The sequence below is a fragment of the Haliotis rubra genome, unplaced genomic scaffold, assembly GCF_003918875.1.
Source record: "Haliotis rubra isolate DU_JTF1 unplaced genomic scaffold, ASM391887v1 Scf85, whole genome shotgun sequence".
In the NCBI taxonomy this organism is placed as follows: domain Eukaryota; kingdom Metazoa; phylum Mollusca; class Gastropoda; order Lepetellida; family Haliotidae; genus Haliotis; species Haliotis rubra.
In genome coordinates, this window is record NW_025767579.1 from 2,338,253 (window position 1) to 2,361,848 (window position 23,596).

The window sequence follows — 23,596 nt, forward strand, 5'->3', positions numbered from 1 at the left end:
CTGACAGTTTGGAAATGACTTTCTGACGACATGACTAAAGGTCCGGATGACTATATTTGAAGCATGACTGACAATGACGGTGTGTGTGTGTGTGCGTGTGTGTTGGTTTTGTGGAAGAGGCAATTGTCTTGAAACCGTATATTGATATTGCCTGTTGTCTAGAGTAGTAATACAGCCATATGATGGCAAGACTGACCACCAGTTCCTGTTGGTCGCCTTGTATAAGTACAGGTTGCTGAAAATGACCTGTTTCTTCAAGTTTGCATTTGGATGATTACAGGGCATAGTACAAACTCTCTTGTAAGATTGTTCATGGATGACTGACAACATGCATCAGCTCAGATCCACTTTCAAGTGTGTCACTTGATTGACAACCTGCACACACTGATTTGCACCTGTGATTGTACAGGTATGATTGACAACCATCAGTATGAGGAACTTTGTTCCAAAGAAGCTTGAATAACATAAGAATATATCACATAACATATAAAATCAAAACATCTGGCTCCATTTTCAAAGACAAAAATCATACCTCTTAAAGCATGGTCGAAACATATACGCCTCATTTAAATATTTATATAGTTACAGTCTTGACTGTGATTGTTCATACATGGCCAAACTAAACAGAACAGTTGGGGATCATGGATATTTTCAAGATTTCAAATTTTCTTTGAGTGGCATATTTAGAAGCTGGTGAATCAGGTAAGGATAATCTTTATGGATGAACTTCTTTATTCGGGAGCTGCGTCATTTCGATACAGATTCTTTTATCATTGTCAACCACGCATGAGATACTTGCTTGACAACAATACAAGAATCTGTATCGAAATGACAAATTTCCCTACAAAGAAGTTGTTCATCCATAAAGATTGTCCTTATCTGATTTTGAATTTTAGCTAAGAATAAGCGCACATTTAAACAAAACTATACGGCCAGAATTATCTGTGTCCCTAATGCTTTGTTCAGTCTGTATCACCCTCCAGCTAAAGTATTAATATGCCATCATGCATAACTTCACGACAAACAATCTACCATTTGTACACCTTTGTCCAGCCCTGGTTACACTACCTCCATCAAAGCTACAGGTGATGAACTGAACCTTAAACACAGCCAACAATGGTGCTACACCCTCTGGGTGAGGGAAACCAAACATGACAAGCAAGGCAGTTGATAATGTTTATTACTCTTGGACTTTGTAGCGTACTCAGTGATGCAGATGTATTTCAGGGGAGTCCATACAAAAACAGTGACAGACATGAACAACATACAAAGAGATAACATTACTCTGATGTTTACAGTGGAGAGTCCAGGTGAAGCTATGTTAACACATCATCTGTTCTTAAAAACAAAACGGTTAATGAAATCATTGAATGGTCATGAAACATGTCCAGATGAAAATGTATGGAAAAAGATGGATGAAAAAAGTTTCGAACCTCATTTCCAAATAAAAATGTATTGGAGAATATACTGAAATTATATTGTCCAGGGGCGGATCTAGGATTTTGGATAAGGGGGGGATGCACATAAATCATGAAGTCCAAAAGTTAGGGGAAAATGCGCCTCAGAAAAAAAATTCAGGAGAGAGGGGGGGTTGCGCACCCCTGCAGCCCCCTCTGAATCCGCCCCTGCTGTCTGAGAACCTAAGCCCTGGCCACCCCTAAGTACAACAGGGTCAGTCCTGTATGAAGCTGGAAACCATGTTTCCCGTTTTTAAGGACCAACTGTGCCATTATTTCCACCCAAATCCATGAAAGGCATGGCGATCATACATCTTAACTGGATATCTAAAAGCTAATGTTACAGTATCTGCACATTTTACTTTGTCCTAACAGTCTTTGTAATGATAAATAGAGAAATGATACATGACCAAACTTTAATAAATAGGATGTATTTCCTTGGCTCCATAGTGATATCACATATCAATTATATTGTGTCTTTAGTTAATACACTAATATAATAAATCACAGATGTGTCGCATAAATATGTGACAGTGAAACAATGTATGTCAGGAAGATTCTGTCAGGAATGTCTACAAAAAGAGTACTACTTGTTTAACTGAACACCTGTTAATCGAGACTAGGTCACGGTGAACAAACAGCTGATGAAAATCTCATATTACATATCTCATCGTGGATGATACCCTACCTGTTTTCATGTGTAAATTAAGTTCTCTTGATTTGGCACAAAAACCTTTTGAAGTGTTTGACACTTTTCATATAGTTTTCTTCCCATACACTGCAAAACTTTCATGAACCTCAAGATGTCAAGGCCATATTTCTAATAAGTGCAATTATGAAAAATCACCTTATGCTAATGTTTCACTGTCACAACATGCAGAAGATCCTAACCATGATGTCATCATTCTAATGTAATCCTGTGTATGGGAGAACTTGAAGTAGCTCTCTACATGCCTGTTTCCTCACACTCTCATCCCATCAACTTCCTGTCTTTCACATAAATAAGTGGAGTTAACATCCAACACACACGTCCTTATTTAGCATACTGTGACTACAATTCCACCTGCAAATCACAAATGGTCGGTTTGAAATAACTGACATACAACACAATTGTACCTGTATTCTTAAACAACAGAAAATACACATTACAAAAGATTTCCACACTGAAATCATTACCAAAATTAACTTAAAAAATACATGAACTCTGATGTTAAGGAGTTGTTTTTTATACTTTCATAATACTTTCTAATATAAGGTTACGTTCTAACTCATGTTGTCACTTTTGATTATTTCCAGGGAAATTACTTCAAATACAACCAGAATGATATCCTTACAGTTTATTACTGACAAATTGAACTCAGTAAGTTCTTGAGGTCTCAAGCATCTTTCATAACCTGCTGATTTAAGTACATGTTGAAAAGGAATTTGGGAATTGTTCCTCACAGCTTTCCTTGTCTGTAAAAGCATTGTACTTATGTTTTACCACCATGGTGAAACCAACAACTTCAGGTACCTGACAAACCCATGATCACAGGTTTCCATAGTGGCATTCCTAAGTCAACTGTGCCTCCCACACCTCTGTTGGCCATGTTGCACATAGTGGAACACATACCCTTATACTGTACTATGACAGCACACGTGTGATGTGAGTTGCCTATATCTGGTGGTTAAACACTGGTGGACAACAGGAGAAGCATGAGTGTTCAGTGAGACAAACAAGGACACATTAATAACATTGTGTACTATTACAACTCCATGTGCTGGTTTCACTTCCTCCAATCATGTAACATAGCCTTACACTGGTGGATGACAGGAGAAGCATGAGTGTTCAGTGAGACAAACAAGGACACATTAATAACATTGTGTACTATTACAACTCCATGTGCTGGTTTCACTTCCTCCAATCATGTAACATAGCCTTACACTGATGGATGACAGGATGTGATCTCTTGGACTGTTTGCAAGAATCATTTTAAGGATGGAAAAGAAAGATGCCTACAAAAGAACTAGGCCAAATACATTCTGGACAAGTTTGACACTGAAACACAGTAAGGATACCATCCTCATAACAAAAATCTTTCTTGATTTCCAGCTTTCTTCCTTTCCAGTCGATTCATACCCAAAACAGTCAAATGTCTACATTTCACGTTCACATGTATCTTGCATACAGTCAGTCTGGTCAAACACAGCTATACAACATTCACATGAAGAATGGACAGCAGGTAGTCCTGGAACTTCTTACAAGCAACATAGATGTTGGAAAGTGTCATGTTTCTGATTTAGTCTTCTGGTAAAATCTGACAGGTTTCTCAGCTGAACACATCATTCCTTTTGACAGTAATCTCAGATAAACACACATTCCTCACTGATCTGCAAGATTGTCACAGTTGCAAGATCTCAGGAACATCTGCAGTTCCGTTGTCAAGTATCCCAAACAAACTCATATTGACCATTGTCACAGATCTCAGCCAAACATCGAGTTATCTTCATGCTACTTAGTCTGGTATACCATATATTTGACAAAGACTTCAGACAAAATCTGTTGTCAAAGCCCTGCATGAGTTTCACTCCAACTGCAGGATAAGAATATTAGACAAACCTAAGAAAAACAATCAGCTATCTTGGATAAGGATATTATAAACTCTGCCATTACACTGACAGGGGTCTTTTCCAAACCATACCAGTATTTTGAAAGGATCTCAGGCAACTCATCAATACTCTTTCACAAGAATTTCAGACAAGCAACAATCAATCTTTGACAAGGATCTGAAGACTACCATTTATCTTTGTCAAGAACCTTTGGCAAACAACCCTGCTGTCTTTGACATAGATCTGAGGCAAAACACCAGTCATCTCAGATAAGGATCTTGGGCAAAGAACCATTTATGTTTGATAAAGATCTGAGACAAAGAATAATTTATCTCTGACAAGTATCTGAAGCACACCACCATTTACCCTTGCCAAGGATCTTGGGCTAACTGCCAAGTATCTTTAACAAGGATCTCAGGCTAACTACAATTTGTCTTTAACAAGGATCAAAGGCAAATCCGTAGTTTCCTTAGAACAACTTCAGCTAAATATATCATTCTCATCAAAAATGATCTTGCCAAACATCTATCCTTGACAGTCCTATTCTTGCCAACAAGGACAGTTGGTTTGATTTGTGCTGTCAGTCAAACGACCAGTCCTCCTCCATGGACACCTCCTCAAGCTGCTGTGTCAGATCAGACATGGCGAGTTGTCTGAAAGAAAACATCAAAATAACTCTGATTCCTTATTGTTAAAAGCGGCAGTCACCAATATTCATGCTACTGGTATATCTTGACTACCTGTAAACTATGTAATCTCACAAAGCAGTGATTGATATAATGACCAATGTCCCTTGCCATCAAGCACAATGTTATGGAATCTGACCAACATATCTATTTTGCCTCCTCTAATTACAAGTAAAGGTTATTTGTGTGAAAAATATTTATTGAACCAAAGAAGGAACATGTTGGTCATTTCTCATCAATTTGGAAATTTTAATATAAATTGTATATTTATATACTTATCCTATCTTATGATAGCTTTATCATTACTTGAAGAGTAATACGTGGATATTTAGTAACTATAAACCATGATTAAAAATTATCATCCACACATAACCTGTTATTCCATGTCATTCCATCCCTAAAACAAAAGGAATATATATACATAGCTTCACTAGGCACAGGGTGTTTGCTTAATTATCAACACCAAATTTCCCTAAATGTAAGTCCTTTAATTTTAACCTGATTCAATATGATGCATTATCATTACTTGTAATAATATCTAGCCATCTGATGATTGCTGTCTTGTACAAACCCATATCTACAGACATCCTGACATCACCATGCTAGCTGTGATGTCACCTGCTTGTCATGTCACAAGCTTGTCATGTCACTGTGATGTCACCTGCCTCTATTCTCATGTTTGGTACTGAACCAATGTAAATACAACGTTGTAAGGCAGGGTGTTTGCTAGTGATGAGTGAGTGAGTTTAGTTTTACGCTTTTTTTAACAATATTCCAGCAATACCATGGCGCAGGACACCAGAAATGGGCTTCACACAATGTACCCATGTGGGGAATCGGCATGACAAGTGAATCCCTTAACCACTGGGCTACCCTGTCATATCACGAGCTAAGGTAAGCAACCTAGAGTTGCCTCCCCTGATACCACGGGTCTTCAGTATAATGAGCGAACACTTTAATCACAAGGCTACCCCACCGCCCCTTGCTAGTGATGTGTGAGAGATGAGGAACTGTGTCTGACCCTTGGGCAGTTTACTGATGTCCGTCAAGGGTGTGACTGGATGCAGCAAAGCTGGTAAGGCCTCCGATGTTTTCCGTCGCAAATTCTTAAACAGTGGGTGATTAAGTAAAGATGTAGCAGTTGGCCTGGAAGAAAATACAAAATCTGACTCAATATTTCATTTATAAATAATGCAGCACAAACCAGTACCTTTCATTCTTGTTGATACATATTACAACAATCAGTAGAAACACAAGACATATCAATGTTCTTGCAAATCTGACTCTTACCTTTGTTCGATATCTCTTTCTACACATAGTGACACAAAATTGTGAAAATGTTGTGAAAATGTTCTTTCAAAGAATACTTTTTCAGGTCTGTTTGCATCATCAGCTCGTGCACCATCTGAAATTTTTTTTAGAACAATTATTCAATATATGTGAAGAAATGCATAATTCAGCTCACTCTGTATTTGTTTGCCACTACAAGCAGTTCTGGAAATAACACAACTTAGAATAACAAGGCTGAATTGTCTGAAGCATGAAGTTTGGCTGCAGTTTTTTCTTTCAAGAATAAAGTAGCAAAACACCTCACGGCAATTTCAGTATAGGAACAATGCAGCATGGTAAATTTAACACAGTTTAATGTAACCATTGTTTTATATCAACTTCATCCTACCAGATTCTGAAATAGCATCCTCTGTTACAAAATTCCCTACAGTTGTTGAATCAGCTAACATTGGCTTAGTTCCATTCAGCTTTTCAAGAAGCATCTGAAAATCAAAGCAAAATACTTCAAATCTTAATTTCGTTCAACCATTACATCATGTAGACATAAACATCAATCTGCAGTTGATCTAAACTTGTGTCTTGACACTTGACAGTACTTCCTACTGCTACGTACCTGTGTGACTGGCATGTCTGTGAAGGGAGCTTGGCCATTGGCTAGTTCACAAGCTGTAATGCCCAGACTGTAGATGTCAGACTTTGTATCGTAGCCTGATAAATTCTGCAACATGTAACATATGAAACACATCTATTAAATTAAGAATGGGTTGAGAATGAGTTAAGAATGAGTGTAAAGCAAATTTCCTTTGGGATAATAAAGCATTATCTTATCTTATCTTCATAAAGAGTTCTGAGTGGGTTCACAGTGGGTTCAGAGTGAGTTAAGAGAGTTATGAGAACGTTTAGAATGGGTTCAGAGTGAGTTAAGAGATGGTTTAGAATAGAGTTTAGAGTTGTTTCATAATGAGTTCACTGTGGGTTCAGAGTGAGTTAAGAGAGGGTTTGGAACAGGTTCAGAGTGAGTTAAGACATGGTTTAGAATGGGTTCAGAGTGAGTTAAGAGATGGTTTGGAATGAGTTCAGAGTGAGTTAAGAGAGGGTTTGGAATGAGTTCAGAGTGAGTTAAGAGAGGGTTTGGAATGAGTTCAGAGTGAGTTAAGAGAGGGGTTTGGAATGAGTTCGAGTTAGAGAATGAGGTTTAAGAATGAGAAGTTCAGAGTGAGTTAAGAGAGGGTTGAGAATGGGTTCAGAGTGAGTTAAGAGAGGGTTTGGAATGAGTTCAGAGTGAGTTAAGAGAGGGTTTGGAATGAGTTCAGAGTGAGTTAAGAGAGGGTTTGGAATGAGTTCAGAGTGAGTTAAGAGAGGGTTTGGAATGTGTTCAGAGTGAGTTAAGAGAGGGTTTGGAATGTGTTCAGAGTGAGTTAAGAGAGGGTTGAGAATGGCTTCAGAGTGAGTTAAGAGATGGTTTAGAATGAGTTCAGAGTGAGTTAAGAGAGGGTTGAGAATGGCTTCCAGAGTGAGTTAAGAGAGGGTTTGAATGAGTTCAGAGTGAGTTAAGAGAGGGTTTGGAAGTTCAGAGTGAGTTAAGAGAGGGTTTGGAATGAGTTCAGAGTGAGTTAAGAGAGGGTTTGGAATGAGAGAGTGAGTTAAGAGGGTTTGAAGAGTTCAGAGTGAGTTAAGAGAGGGTTTGGAATGGGTTCAGAGTGAGTTAAGAGATGGTTTGGAATGAGTTCAGAGTGAGTTAAGAGAGGGTTGAGAATGGGTTCAGAGTGAGTTAAGAGATGGTTTGGAATGGGTTCAGAGTGAGTTAAGAGAGGGTTTGGAATGAGTTCAGAGTGAGTTAAGAGATGGTTTGGAATGGGTTCAGAGTGAGTTAAGAGAGAGGGTTTGGAATGAGTTCAGAGTGAGTTAAGAGAGGGTTGAGAATGGGTTCAGAGTGAGTTAAGAGAGGGTTTGGAATGAGTTCAGAGTGAGTTAAGAGAGGGTTTGGAATGAGTTCAGAGTGAGTTAAGAGAGGGTTTGAGAATGGCTCAGAGTGAGTTAAGAGATGGTTTAGAATGAGTTCAGAGTGAGTTAAGAGAGGGTTTGGAACATGGGAAGTGAGTTCAGGAGAATGAGTTAGTGAGAGAGGGTTTGGAATGGGTTCAGAGTGAGTTAAGAGATGGTTTTAGAATGAGTTCAGAGTGAGTTAAGAGAGGGTTGAGAATGGGTTCAGAGTGAGTTAAGAGATGGTTTGGAATGAGTTCAGAGTGAGTTAAGAAAGGGTTTGGAATGAGTTCAGAGTGAGTTAAGAGAGGGTTTGGAATGTGTTCAGAGTGAGTTAAGAGAAGGTTTGGAATGAGTTCAGAGTGAGTTAAGAGAGGGTTTGGAATGTGTTCAGAGTGAGTTAAGAGAGGGTTTGGAATGTGTTCAGAGTGAGTTAAGAGAGGGTTGAGAATGAGTTCAGAGTGAGTTAAGAGAGGGTTGAGAATGGCTTCAGAGTGAGTTAAGAGAGGGTTTAGAATGAGTTCAGAGTGAGTTAAGAGAGGGTTGAGAATGGCTTCAGAGTGAGTTAAGAGAGGGTTTGGAATGAGTTCAGAGTGAGTTAAGAGAGGGTTTGGAATGGGTTCAGAGTGAGTTAAGAGAGGGTTTGGAATGAGTTCAGAGTGAGTTAAGAGAGGGTTTGGAATGTGTTCAGAGTGAGTTAAGAGAGGGTTTGGAATGAGTTCAGAGTGAGTTAAGAGAGGGTTTGGAATGTGTTCAGAGTGAGTTAAGAGAGGGTTTGGAATGTGTTCAGAGTGAGTTAAGAGAGGGTTGAGAATGAGTTCAGAGTGAGTTAAGAGAGGGTTGAGAATGGCTTCAGAGTGAGTTAAGAGATGGTTTAGAATGAGTTCAGAGTGAGTTAAGAGAGGGTTGAGAATGGCTTCAGAGTGAGTTAAGCAAGGGTTTGGAATGAGTTCAGAGTGAGTTAAGAGAGGTTTTGGAATGAGTTCAGAGTGAGTTAAGAGGGTTTGAGAATGGGTTCAGAGTGAGTTAAGAGAGGGTTTGGAATGAGTTCAGAGTGAGTTAAGAGAGGGTTTAGAATGGCTTCAGAGTGAGTTAAGAGATGGTTTAGAATGAGTTCAGAGTGAGTTAAGAGAGGGTTGAGAATGGCTTCAGAGTGAGTTAAGAAAGGGTTTGGAATGAGTTCAGAGTGAGTTAAGAGAGGGTTTGGAATGAGTTCAGAGTGAGTTAAGAGAGGGTTGAGAATGGGTTCAGAGTGAGTTAAGAGAGGGTTTGGAATGAGTTCAGAGTGAGTTAAGAGAGGGTTTAGAATGTGTTCAGAGTGAGTTAAGAGAGGGTTGAGAATGAGTTCAGAGTGAGTTAAGAGAGGGTTGAGAATGGGTTCAGAGTGAGTTAAGAGAGGGTTTGGAATGAGTTCAGAGTGAGTTAAGAGAGGGTTTGGAATGGCTTCAGAGTGAGTTAAGAGAGGGTTTGGAATGAGTTCAGAGTTGTTTTATAAAGAGTTCACTGTGGGTTCAGAGTGAGTTCAAAATGAGAGGGTTTGGAACAGGTTCAGAGTGAGTTATGAGAATGAGTGAGTTAATATTTAGCGTCACATCGACAAGATTGCAGCCATATCATGACGAGAACAATTTCATTTATATCAATATTAAAATCAATAAATTTAGAACATAAAAGCCTGTCGTCGAAAGACATTAAAAATACTAGACTATCACAGCTCTTAATTCAAAACTAGTACACTACCATAAAAATGAATCACTAGAGACAACAACACAATATAAAACACGGGTTATAGATCACCAACACTGAAGGTTGATCACCATACTAGGGATCATGGGGACTTACTGTACCTTTGCTACCTACATGGACCCAAGCTGGATTTACATCATCCCTTCAGCCGCTGGTGATTGCAGTCAAATTAAACCATAATTAAAAATCACAAAAATTCTACGCTTAAAATCCTGGTAAGTTTTAAATTTACTTTGAAAGTACCGGACTTGGGATATGAGAAGGTTTAGAATGTGTTCAGAGTGAGTTAAGAGATGGTTTGGAATGGGTTGAGAGTGAGTTAAGAGATATTTTGAAATGGGTTCAGGGTGAGTTAAGAGAGGGTGCAGAGTAGGATTAGAGTGGGTTAATAGAGGGTTTGGAATGGGTTCAGAATGAGTTAAGAGAGGGTGCAAAGTAGGATCAGAGGAGGTTAATAGAGGGTTTGGAATGGGTTCAGAATGGGTTAAGAGAGGGTGGAGAGTAGGATCAGAGTAGGTTAATAGAGTGTTTGGAATGGGTTCAGGGTTAGTTAGGATTGGGTTTGGAATGGGTTCAGAGCGGGTTAAGAGTAGGTTCAGAGTGGATCAGAGTTATATCAGAGTGGGTTCAGAGTAGGAACAGAGTGGGTTCAGAGTAGGTTCAGAGTAGGAACAGAGTCGGATCAGAGTAGGAACAGAGTGAGTTCAGAGTAGGTTCAGAGTAGGATCAGAGTGGGTTCAGAGTAGGAACAGAGTGGGTTCAGAGTAGGAACAGAGTGGGTTCAGGGTAGGTTCAGAGTAGGAACAGAGTAGGAACAGAGTTGCTTTAGAGTAGGAACAGAGTGGGTCCAGAGTAGGAACAGAGTGGGTTCAGAGTAGGAACAGAGTGGGTTTCGGAGTGGGTTCAGAGTAGGAACAGAGTAGGGACAGAGTGGGTTCAGAGTTTACAAACAGAGTTGGAGTAGGATCAGAGTAGGTAGTATGTTCAGAGTAGGATCAGAGAAGAAACAGAGTGGGTTCAGAGTAGGAACAGAGTGGGGGTTCAGAGTAGGATCAGAGAGTGGGAACAGAGTGGGTTCAGAGTATGTTCAGAGTAGGATCAGAGTAGGGATCAGAAACAGAGTGGGTTCAGAGTACGAACAGAGTAGGAACAGTGGGAGTGGGTTCAGAGTGGGACTGGGGTTCAGAGGAACAGAGTTCAGAGTAGGAACAGAGTGGGTTCAGAGTACAAACAGTAGGAACAGAGAGGCTTCAGGTAAGAACAGAGTGGGTTCAGAGTAGGAACACAGAGTGGGTTTTGGAGTGGGTTCAGAGAGAGTAGGATCAGAGTAGGAGTGGGTTTGCAGAGTAGGATCAGAGTCAGGTTCAGAGTAGGAGTGGGTTCAGAGTCAGAGGGAACAGAGTGGGTTCAGAGTAGGAACAGAGTGGGTTCAGAGTAGGATCAGAGCGGGATTGAGTAGGATCAGAGTGGGTTCAGGGACACAGAGTGGGTTGAACAGAGTGGGATCAGAGTAGGAACAGAGTGGGTTCAGAGTAGGTTCAGAGGTTTCGGAGGTGGGGGACAGAGTAGGGACAGAGTGGGTTCAGAGTACAAACAGAGTGGGATCAGAGTAGGAACAGAGTAGGAACAGAGTTGCGTCAGAGTAAGAACAGTAGGTTCAGAATGGGTTCGGAGTAGGTTCAGAGTGGGTTCAGAGTAGGTTGAGAGTAGGATCAGAGTAGGAACAGAGTGGATTCAGAGTAGGAACAGAGTGGGTTTCGGAGTGGGTTCAGAGTAGGAACAGAGTGGGTTCGGAGTGGGTTTAGAGTAGGATCAGAGCGGGTTGAGAGTAGGATCAGAGTGGGTTCACAGTAGGGACAGAGTGGGTTCAGAGTAGGAACAGAGTGGGTTCAGAGTGGGTTCAGAGTGGGTTTCGGAGTGGGTTCAGAGTAGGAACAGAGTGGGTTCAGAGTAGGGACAGAGTGGGTTCAGAGTACAAACAGTAGGAACAGAGAGGCTTCAGAGTAAGAACAGAGTGGGTTCAGAGTAGGAACAGTAGGTTCAGAGTGGGTTCGGAGTAGGTTCAGAGTGGGTTCAGAGTAGGTTCAGAGTAGGAACAGAGTGGGTTAAGAGTAGGAACAGAGTGGGTGCAGAGTGGGATCAGACTGGGTTCAGAGTGGGTTCAGAGTAGGAACAGAGTGGGTTTTGGAGTGGGTTCAGAGTAGGAACAGAGTGGGTTCGGAGAGGGTTCAGAGTAGGATCAGAGCGGGTTGAGAGTAGGATCAGAGTGGGTTCAGAGTAGGGACAGAGTGGGTTCAGAGTACGGAACAGAGTGGGATCAGAGTAGGAAAAGAGTAGGAACAGAGTTGCTTCAGAGTAAGAACAGAGTGGGTTCAGAGTAGGTTCAGAGTAGGAACAGTAGCTTCAGAGTGGGTTTGGAGTAGGTTCAGAGTGGGTTCAGAGTAGGTTCATAGTAGGATCAGAGTAGGAACAGAGTGGGTTCAGAGTAGGAACACAGTGGGTTCAGAGTGGGATCAGACTGGGTTCAGAGTAGGTACAGAGTAGGAACAGAGAGGCTTCAGAGTGGGTTCAGAGAGGATCAGAGTAGGAACAGAGTGGGTACAGAGTAGGAACAGAGTGGGTTCGGAGTGGGTTCAGAGTAGGAACAGAGTGGGTTCAGAGTAGGAACAGAGTAGGAACAGAGTGGCTTCAGAGTGAGTTCAGAGTAGGAACAAAGTGGGTTCAGAGTAGGTTCAGGGTGGGTTCAGAGTGGGTTCAGAGTAGGAACAGAGTGGGTTCAGAGTGGATATTGAGTAGGAACAGAGTGGGTTCAGAGTAGGAACAGAGTAGGATCAGAGTGGGTTCAGAGTAGGAACAGTGGATTCAGAGTGGGTTCAGAGTAGGAACAGAGTGGGTCTACAGTTGGTTCAGAGTAGGATCAGAGTAGGAACAGAGTGAGTTCAGAGTAGGAACAGAGTGAGTTCAGAGTAGGAACAGAGTGGGTTCAGAGTAGGAACAGAGTGGGTTCAGAGTGGGTTTGGAGTAGGAACAGAGTGGGTTGAGAGAAAGTTCAGAGTGGGTTCAGAGTAGGAACGGAGCGGGTTCAGAGTAGGCTCAGAGTGGGTTCAGAAAAGGTTCAGAGTTGGATCAGAGTGGGTTCAGAGTAGGAACAGATGGGGTTCAGAGTGGGTTTGGAGTAGGAACAGAGTGGGCTCAGAGAAAGTTCTGTGTGGGTTCAGAGTAGGAACAGAGTTGGTTCGGTGTAGGTTCAGAGTGGGTTCAGAGTAGGAACAGAGTGGGTTCAGAGTAGGTTCAGAATAGGAACAGAGTGGGTCCACAGTTGGTTCAGAGTAGGATCAGAGTAGGAACAGTGAGTTCAGAGTAGGAACAGAGTGGGTTCAGAGTGGGTTTGGAGTAGGAACAGAGGTGGTTGAGAGAAAGTTCAGAGTGGGTTCAGAGTAGTAACAGAGCGGGTTCACAGTAGGTACAGATTGGGTTCAGAAAAGGTTCAGAGTGGGAACAGAGTGGTTTCAGAGTAGGTTTAGAGTAGGAACAGAGTGGGTTGACAGTAGGAACAGAGTGGGTTCAGAGTAGGAAAAGAGTGGGTTCAGAGTAGGAACAGAAAAGGTTCAGAGTGGGTTCAGAGTGGGAACAGAGTGGGTTCAGAGTAGGAACAGAGGTTCAGAGCGGGTTCAGAGTAGGATCAGAGTGGGATCAGTGTAGGTTCAGAGTGGGTACAGAGTCAGATCAGAGTGGGTTCAAAGTAGGATCAGAGTGTGTTCTGAGTAAGATCAGAGTAGGAACAGAGTGGGCTCATAGTAGGATCAGAGTGGGTTCAGAGTAGGTTCAGAGTAGGAACAGTGGGTTCAGAGTAGGAATAGAGTAGGTTCAGAGTAGGATCAGAGTAGGTTCAGAGTAGGATCAGAGTGGGTTCAGAGTAGGTTCAGAGTGGGTTCAGAGTAGGGACAGAGTGGGATCAGTGTAGGAACAGAGTAGGAACAGAGTTGCTTCAGAGTAGGAAGAGAGTGGCTTCAGAGTAGGTTCAGAGTGGGTTCGGAGTAGGTTCAGAGTGGGTTCAGAGTAGGTTCAGAGCAAGATCAGAGCAGAAACAGAGTTGGTTCAGAGTAGGAACAGAGTGGGTTCAGAGTGGGTTTGGAGTAGGAACCGAGTGGGTTTGGAGTAGGAACAGAGTGAGTTCAGAGAAAGTTCAGAGCGGGATCAGAGTGGGTTCAGAGTAGGAACAGAGTGGGTTCAGAGTAGGTTCAGACTGGGTTCAGAAAAGGTTCAGACTGGGTTCAGAGTAGGTACAGGGTGGGTTCAGAGTAGGAACAGAGAGGCTTCAGAGTGGGTTCAGAGTAGGAACAGTGGGCTCAGAGACGATCAGAGTAGGATCAGAGTGGGTTCAGAGTAGGAACAGAGTGGGTTCGGAGTGGGTTGAGAGTAGGAACAGAGTGGGAACAGAGTGGGTTTAGAGTAGGGACAGAGTGGGTTCAGAGTAGGAACAGAGTGGGTCAGAGTAGGAACAGAGTGGGTTCAGAGTAGGAACAGAGTGGGTTCAGAGTGGGTTCAGAGTAGGTTCAGGGTGGGTTCAGAGTAGGTTCAGGGTAGGAACAGAGTGGATATGGAGTAGGAACAGAGTGGGTTCAGAGTAGGTTCAGAATGGGTTCTGAGTGGGTTCAGAGTAGGAACATAGTGGGTCTACAGTTGGTTGAGAGTAGGATCAGAGTAGGAACGGATTGAGTTCAGAGTAGGAACAGAGTGGGTTCAGAGTAGGAACAGAGTGGGTTCAGAGTGGGTTTGGAGTAGGAACAGAGTGGGTTGAGAGAAAGTTCAGAGTGGGTTCAGAGAAGGAACAGAGTGGGATCAGAGTGGGTTTAGAGTAGGAACAGAGTGAGTTCAGAGTAGGAACAGAGTGGGTTCAGAGTAGGGGGTTCAGAGTAGGAACAGAGTGGGTTCAGAGTGGGTTTGGAGTACTGACTGAGTTTAGTTTTATGCCGCTTTTAGCAATATTCCAGCAATATCACGGTGGGGGACACCAGAAATGGGCTTAACACATTGTGCCCATGTGGGGAATCGAACCCGGGTCTTCGGCGTGACGAGCTAACGCTTTAACCACTAGGCTACCCCACCGCCCCCCGGGTTTGGAGTAGAAGAGAGTGGGTTGAGAGAAAGTTCTGAGTGGGTTCAGAGTAGATACAGAGTGGGTTGAGAGTGGGTTTGGAGTAGGAACAGAGTGGGTTCAGAGTAGGAACAGAGTTGGTTCGGTGTAGGTTCAGAGTGGGTTCAGAGTGGATATGGAATAGGAACAGAGCGGGTTCAGAGTAGGAAAAGAGTGGGATCAGAGTGGGTTCAGAGTAGAAACAGAGTGGGTCCACAGTTGGTTGAGAGTAGGATCAGAGTAGGAACAGAGTGGGTTGAGAGTGGGTTTGGAGTAGGAACAGAGTGGGCTCAGAGAAAGTTCTGAGTGGGTTCAGAGTAGGAACAGAGTGGGTTCGGTGTAGGTTGAGAGTAGGAACAAAGTGGGTTCGGAGTAGGTTCAGAGAAGGAACAGAGTGGGTCTACAGTTGGTTCAGAGTAGGATCAGAGTAGGAACAGAGTGAGTTCAGAGTAGGAACAGAGTGGGTTCAGAGTGGGTTTGGTGTAGGAACAGAGTGGGTTTGGAGTAGCAACAGAGTGGGTTCAGAGCGGGATCAGAGTAGGTTCAGAGTAGGTTCAGAGAGGTTCAGAGTAGGTTCAGAGCGGGTTCAGAGTAGGATCAGTGTAGGTTCAGAGTAGGTTCAGAGTAGGATCAGAGTGGGTTCAGAGTTGGATCAGAGTGTGTTCTGAGTAGGATCAGAGTAGGTTCAGAGTGGGTTCAGAATAGGATCAGAGTGGGTTCAGAGTAGGAACAGAGTGGGTTCAGCTAAGGAACAGAGTGGGTTCATAGTAGGATCAGAGTAGGAACAGAGTGGGTTCAGAGTAGGATCAGAGTGGGTTCAGAGTAGGATCAGAGTGGGTTCAGAGTTGGATCAGAGTGGGTTCAGAGTAGGTTCAGTGTGGGTTCAGAGTACGATCAGAGTGGATTCAGAGTAGGATCACAGTGGATTCAGAATGAGTGTTAACACCTTCCAAGCTATATTACAACAGTCTGAAAATATTCACACCTTGATTAGACCAATTTAGAAAAGCATGGGATAGTGGGGATCAATTTCAACCCAGAATACTAAGATGGACCAAAGGACAGAAGCACAGTACTGCAGACAGGCAGTTGCTACATATGAGATTGGAAAACAAATTTATCAAACATTGACAATTTTCAAGTTATTTCTGACAACACACAATATGAGATGTTTGTGACTTCAAATTCATTCCATGGATCCAACAGAAATGTCAGAAGGAAAATTAAGGGTTCCCCAAGGATTGAGTGGGTTGGGTTGGCAAAGCTTTGAACAGTATTCAAGTTACATGATGTATATCATGGCATGTCAGCTTCATGTAGGAAGGAGGATGTGGGGTAGCCCAGTGGTTAAAGCGTTCAATTGTCACGCCGAACACATGTTTCGATTCACCATATGTGAAGCACATTTCTGGTGTCCCCTGCTGTGAAATTGCTGAAATATTGCTAAATGCGATGTAAAACTGAACTCACTCGTGTGAGAAGAAAGCCTGAAGATTAAAAGGTCCCAGACCCATGAACAAGGGCATATCTGCTGACTAAACCAAATACACTATCAGGGCAAAGAAGTATAAACCTGGTGGTAAAAGTGAATATAAATGAAATGTTACAACAGAAGTTCACATACAGACCTGTTCTAGTATTTCTGGACTGAACCACTGCAGGTGCTCTATAGCATTCTCTGGGTAGTCATGGACAACTCTTAGTCTCTTGCCATCCTGCATCATGAAGATGGCTGTCTGTAGCCCAGACAGACACACCTTCCCCGCTGCCGAGATCAGAATATGACTAGCTTTGATACCCCTGGAACAAATATGTCACCGTCTATTGTGATAACTCAGCATATTGTCAGACAGAATGAAGATTAAATTACTTGCATTAAACCTCACACTATACTGTTTTATTCCAATATGTCATTGGATTCTCCTTGCAAACAAGGAATACATACTGGAATATATGATAAAAACTAGATGTTACCCGGTACATTTTCTGAATTCTCGAAGTTTCCAGGGTATAACATGTAACATTCAAGGTACTGGGACCTGTTGTGATGTCAATGGTTTGTGCTTCACAGTATAGTCAAATATTTTTGGCATGTTTTGCTTTGATATGATTTGCTATTCCCGTTTAATATACTACGAATATTCTCCTAAAAGTAGGTTTTCACTAATTGATTGATTGCTTTCCTAAAATAACATACCCTAAGTACATACCGGTAAAACTGTCTCAAACAAACACACCAGCTACTGGGTCCTCTTAAACAACAGTCTCAGCACAACGATTAACTTGCAGAATAGTGGCAGGATTGAATAACTGTGGTTAATGCTCACCTGTGAATAATTCCTCGATTGTGTAGATACTCCAGTGCTAACAGAGTGTCTCGCAGAATGTAAGCTATAGCTTGTTCGGGAAGTCCAATGGTGAAGAAAGCGTGGACCAAATCACGACTCGAACCTATGTATTATACAAACATATTTCCTCACAGATACAACCAGGGACTCTAGTAATTCAGGGAGTTCTAGGCATCATAGATCCAAGATCTTAGCACTAAACTGATCATAACTACAATACTTTAACACTGACTTATGACAGACAGGCTAAGATGGCTATGTAGAATTGGGTCCAGCTCTAAGGTAAGTCAGCAAAAATCCCACATTAGAATTATAAATGCCTGATTATATTGTGCAATGGTGTCTAGTATTTCACAATAGGATATAATTGTAATGAAGTAAAAACTGGTCTGATGCATCAATTCTAGGAGCATGATGGAAGTTGTGTAAAGTCTCACCAAAGGCCATGAGTGGCATGATTGACCACAGCTCCTGCCCGTGGATGAAGTTCTTGTAGTGCGGCAGTATCTTCTCATGCTGCAACTGCTTACACAGGACGATCTCCCGCTGGGGAAGCAGATAAACATGAACCAATGTAGGCTCAGAAACACACATTTCATCTGCTCTCAGTCTGACACGGTGCAGTCAGAGCAGAGAGAATTATTGAGTCTTGATTTAGAAAACATACTCAGAGTTTCAAACTTCATTTATAACTGTCATTTGTTCACTCAGAACCAGGTAATCTCTTTCAGTTAATATCTTATTCCTTCTGCAATGGAGAATATCCAATACCCAAGACATTACAATCAGATTAGCTGTAGGTGGTATTGACATACAGTGGAAACCGCCTAAGTAAAGACCGCTTAACTAAACAGACCTGATAAGTAAACACTTTTCGTTGGTCCCGGCAAATTTCTGCATTAATTATCACTATTAGAGTCTTGAGGTTAGGAGACTCGCATTATCTTGAGGTTAACAGGTATTCATGTTATTTTGAAATTAAAATTGATTCATGTTACCTTGAAATTGATTCATGTTATCTTGAAATTGATTCAAGTTATCTTGAAGTTAAAAATGATTCATGTTGTCTTGAAGTTAAATTTGATTCATGTTATCTTGAAGTTAAAAATGATTCATGTTGTCTTGAAGTTAAAAATGATTCATGTTATCTTGAAGTTAAAAGTGATTCATGTTGTCTTGAAGCTAAAGGTACCTGTTTTGATGTGATCAAAAGTGACTTGAACAATTAAGGAACAGGATTGCCAACATAAACACCAGTCTGTTCCCAGAGGAGCTTGTGTTCTGAACCTGCTCTATTACCTGTAGTAAATTCAGATCCAAATCATTGGCCTCCAGGTCAGTACGTTTGATAGCAATGGTTGCTCCAGACGTCAGGTGCTTCGCCAGTGATATGGTGGCAGTGTCCTGATGCCCTTTGCCTAAGAAACAGCAAGGTCAGAAATGAACAACTTCTAACATAACTGATGGCCATAACTGATGTTAACTGAAACTGACAAACACAAGTTAAAGAAGAGTTAGTGAGTGGCATGATGCTGACTTGAACCCTGATTCCATTATACCATGGCATGTCAGCTAATGTGGGCAGAGAGTCTACAAGCATTGAGCAGCATGCACGAACATGGGTGAGGTGAGGTGAGGTGAAAGTGGGTTTAACGTCATGCTTGAGAATATTTCGCTCATAAGACGACGTGCATGCGTGTGTATGTGTATGTGCGGCTGCTTGTACTAGCCCAGGCTGAAGCTGGTTTTATAGTGCTAGCCCACTGAGATACCATGCCGCAGTGAAGGATGAATACCCCACTCAGACACATTATACTGACTCCGAGCCGACCAGTCCTTTTGTACCCATTAATGCCGAGCGCCAGACAGGGACCAGCAAGTACCATATTTTACGTCTTGGTATAACGCGGTCAGGGATCGAACCCACGACCTTCCACTCTCTGGGCGGACGCTCTAACCAGTACACCATGGACGGTACATGAACATGGGTATGATGCTTACAACTTGTAACACATTATCACTGTAATCTGAGATTTGCAACTATCATGATAGGATCCTGGCATATCAAAGGAATGTAACTCTGCACATAACAATAACATGGCATTAGACAACTGATTTGAATAAGATGATTTTTGAATAAGAGGTTTGAACATTACCTATGACTGAGTATAGCTCATAGCAAGAGGCATCTGACTCGAACTCCAACATGGCGGTCGTGGAACTGAAACTATCGGACGAGGAAGCCTCGGACCGGGCAGTCACATCACCTCGATCATCACCCTGGAAATAGATAAAGCATCATCTACAACTGACATAAAGTTGACAACGTTTTACTGTTATCATAGGGAAACAATTCAGATCACACAAAATACTCAAAAGAATGAATGCATGTTGTTTAACTCTGCAGTCGGCAACCGATTCCCAGAAAGGCTAACAACGGTCAGTACACTGTCATTTCTACTGCTACATGTGTTTGGTCCTTAGTGTTTCTGTTTGAGAGAATGCTACTAGTGTTTGTTGTAGCAAAACATCATTATCTTCAAGTTGATACACTAATATACCCTGTTGCAAGTCTTACCTCAAAACCTGTTTCATGACAGCGAGTGAGGGAATTGAGTTTATCAACACTTTGAACAGTATTCCTGTTAAATAACGGAGTGATAATATGATATAGGAGAAAAAGCAAACATGACACAGATTTTGACAAAAGTATGGTGCTGACAAAACCATGGTCATAGTCAAAGTAATTCTTGATTGAAACACATTTTCAGCAGATAATGCCATGGCTGGAGATAAAACTCCTAATTGCAAGGTCCTGAAGTTCAGACAACTGTATGTCAGTATCATGATAGATATTGTGACAGTGTTTGTGGAAAGGAATATAAAATAATCTGACATTTTCTTTTCAACAAGTAAGGACAGTCTGAATTCTCTCAGGGGAAGTCTACCCTTTTGAAAGAGAATGAGTCATGTACAGTTCCACAAAGTGATTTCAGTGCTACAATTGTCAAAAGTATATGTTAAAGTATGGGCTTTATGACGAGTGTTGGGAATTGGTCAAAATCTCATAATTTGATGACTGGTTAATTAAAACTGTTCAATCGTCGAAAATAATCGGTTAGCACCATTTCTCAAATTTTCCTGTTATTGCAAATTTCACATCCAGCTTGCAACTTGCACCCTTGTAGCAAAGACTAATATATTAGGAACATAAAGTTCCTGGAGTATTTAAGATATATTCAGTCATGACTTGGAACAAGATTGCAGTGCTTATAAAATGTAATATTAACAATACATACAAAACCAACCTTGTGACAAATATTGTTAATGCAAACAAGTGTTCTAAAATTGTTTGTGTTTGATTATGAGAAAACTTGGTCATTCAGTCAGTGCAATCAGTCTTCGATCACTTCAATTAATCGGAACACCACTATTTATGACTGCCTTAGAACTAAACTCGCTTTATGTATCTGGACCTTGCAGAAAAGGGTGTTGAGGTGTCTATGAGTGAGTGAGTTTGCTTTTAAACCGCTTTTAGCAATATTCCAGCAATATCACGGTGGGGGACACCAGAAATGGGCTTCACACATTGTACCCATGTGGGGAATCGAACCCGGGTCTTCGGGGTGATGAGCTAGTGCTTTAAAGAACAAATAAACTTTGTTTATTTGTACTCTTTTAACTATTAATTGTCGCCTGCTTCACTCTCGCCCGCCAACGAAACCACAGACAGGTTACGTAACTCTGTCGCCAGAGCACTGCAGTGACGTCATATGAGGAACGATTTTCAGTTAGTTGTATAGAAAGTGTGTAGCAAGCTCGTCATTTTGATGATTTCTCGACATCAACGAAGACATGCCGAATCGTTGCGTTGTCGTCAATTGCTCCTAGGGGTCGGGCGATGGTGTCCCCATGCACAGATTTCCACAGGACCCCGCAGTCCGTGCTAAATGGGTTATGTTTGTGAGTGCGCGAAGCGAGCGTTGTGGAAGCCTGAAACGATATCTTACTTGTGTTCAGATCGCTTCACGGAAGTTAAAGAACCAATAAACTTTGTTTTTTGTTACTCTTTTAACTATTACATATGAAAGATTTGTGGTTAGTCTTATGCGGAACACCAAATTTATTCTTTAAAAACTTGTGGTTAATTAATACCGAGCGATTAAAAGTGGCCCAAAAGTCGCCTGCTTCACTCTCGCCCGCTAACGAAACCACAGACAGGTTACGTAACTCTGTCGCCAGAGCACTGTAGTGACGTCATATGAGGAACGATTTTCAGTTAATTGTATAGAAAGTGTGTAGCAAGCTCGTCATTTTGATGATTTCTCGACATCAACGAAGACATGCAAAATCGTTGTGTTGTCGTCAATTGCTCCTAGGGTCGGGCGATGGTGTCCCCATGCACAGATTTCCACAGGACCCGCAGTCCGTGCTAAATGGGTTATGTTTGTGAGTGCGGCGGCGTTGTGGAAGCCTGAAAGCGATATCTTACTTGTGTTCAGATCGCTTCACGGAAGTTAAAGAATCAAAACTACTTACTAGTTGTAGTAAAATATGTATATGATTGATGACCATAAAGATTTTCCATCACACAACTTGTAACATAACGATTTCTTCCTCGGAAGCTTAAGGCTGTGGTCGAGAGTAACAATAATATTGTAAGTAGTATTATATTGACACCCACCTGCGCTGCCCGAGAGAGAAATTGTTATGTTATAGGCTATGTCTTGCAAAATCCTATTGGCCATCAATAAAATACATATTTTACTACCAGTAGAAAGTAGTTTTGATTTTGTAACTTCGGTGAAAACAAACCTAAATACCATTTATCCTCAGACTGGCGGATGTTCCCGACAGAAGCCGCCATTTTAAAAATAAAAAATCTGTTAGAATTAATGAGATTATAGTTTGTTTTCATCAAGTTAGAAAATCAAAACTACTTTCTACTAAGTAGTTAAATATGTATTGGAATCATAACCAAACGGATTTTGCATGACACAACTTATAACATAACGATTTCTTCCACGGAAGCGAGGTGGGGGTCGAAGTCACAATACTGCGAGATAAATTTCTTGCTACATTCACATGGTTAATGTCCACTCACCAGTATGTAGATACTAGTCAATGTGCGTCTTTATATTTGGTCTTATAATCCTAATTAGTTTATTATCATACTTGTATGCATTTTGAAACTAAATAAAAAGCAGACGATCTGCTGATACTTATAGTGAATTTATAACAGAACTGTAATATCTAGACATTTTATAGTTTGCCAATGTGAATCATAATTCGCCACACACCCTAGTGCATGTTGTCTGTCTCATTACACTTCACGGCAAAAACAATGATTCTGTTGAATTCTACGACAAATGAATAAAAACATATGCAAATATTTAAATTAAAACAGATTAAAGTTATAGGAACAATATCAGGCCATTACCTTGTTCGAGGAATGTATCCATCAATATCCACAAAACTGTTCAAAATGATGTGTCTTTTAACAGTTAAATAATACGAAAAAGTGATAAATCTTTTCAGGTATTGGTGTATAGTCTCATTGGTCACCCAAGATAGCACACCTGGCAACTAATTGCATAATGTCCGCCTTTCTTTAAAAACAGTAATTTAGTTAGCCAATAATGGGCAATCAATCAATGTATTGCCTGTTAATCCTTTGAAAGAAAGACGTTGTCTTGACGCAGACACCGACACGACAGAGTGTATTCAGTATAGTTTAGTAAATCTACATACATAAACACTACCTTTTGACAATTCCGCTGTGTAAGATAAAAGTAATTAATCAATCAGCGTGTTATCGTTTAATCCTTTGATCGATGTTTATAATGTTTAATATTTACTCCAGACACAAGAAATGCCAAATGGGAACCTTTGTCGGGTAATCTAAGTGTGTTACCACTAATTATACCTGTTAAAAATTCATTAACTGACCATCAAGTGAATGATGACAAATAACATGTGTAGGTTTATACCACCTAACACGGGTTACAGCAAGGGAGTATTAATTGCTGTATTGCATGTGAAAACTCATGGGCCGACACTGTTTGGAGAATACAAACGAATTTTTACATGACATGATCAAATATCGAGGTGAACAAACACAGAAATGGGATCAATTTGGATCAGTCAATAAACAAATTGGGTCTAACGACACCAATCGATTTTGACAGAATCGTCTATGAAAACAAGTTGTAACTTGGAAACTAGGCAAAGCAGGAGACTTAAACTTAAATGACAGTAGATTGTGAGAACATATAGCTTTCATTTTCCACAACAATTGTCACGATTTCAGGTTTATACAAGCCTGTAAACAAGATAATTTAACCCCTAAAATGTAGATGA

The 23,596-nt window shown here is 41.3% G+C and overlaps 1 protein-coding gene across 4 annotated transcripts in view; it reads right to left on the reverse strand.

Annotated features, from left to right (window-relative positions):
- Positions 1-1,163: 1,163 nt before the first annotated feature.
- Positions 1,164-23,596, reverse strand: part of LOC124262677 (STE20-related kinase adapter protein alpha-like) — a 37,205-nt gene continuing 14,772 nt past the window's right edge. For all 4 annotated transcript variants that reach the window (XM_046697186.1, XM_046697184.1, XM_046697187.1 and 1 more), the window contains 10 exons: positions 19,393-19,516; positions 18,536-18,654; positions 17,674-17,782; positions 17,216-17,339; positions 16,517-16,688; positions 6,636-6,740; positions 6,411-6,504; positions 6,023-6,137; positions 5,754-5,878; positions 1,164-4,699 (listed from right to left, as the gene is read on the reverse strand). In XM_046697186.1, coding sequence (XP_046553142.1) covers positions 4,677-4,699; positions 5,754-5,878; positions 6,023-6,137; positions 6,411-6,504; positions 6,636-6,740; positions 16,517-16,688; positions 17,216-17,339; positions 17,674-17,782; positions 18,536-18,654; positions 19,393-19,444 — 1,038 coding nt within the window. In that variant the 5' untranslated portion in view covers positions 19,445-19,516 and the 3' untranslated portion in view covers positions 1,164-4,676. The remainder of the gene's footprint in view (positions 4,700-5,753; positions 5,879-6,022; positions 6,138-6,410; positions 6,505-6,635; positions 6,741-16,516; positions 16,689-17,215; positions 17,340-17,673; positions 17,783-18,535; positions 18,655-19,392; positions 19,517-23,596) is intronic.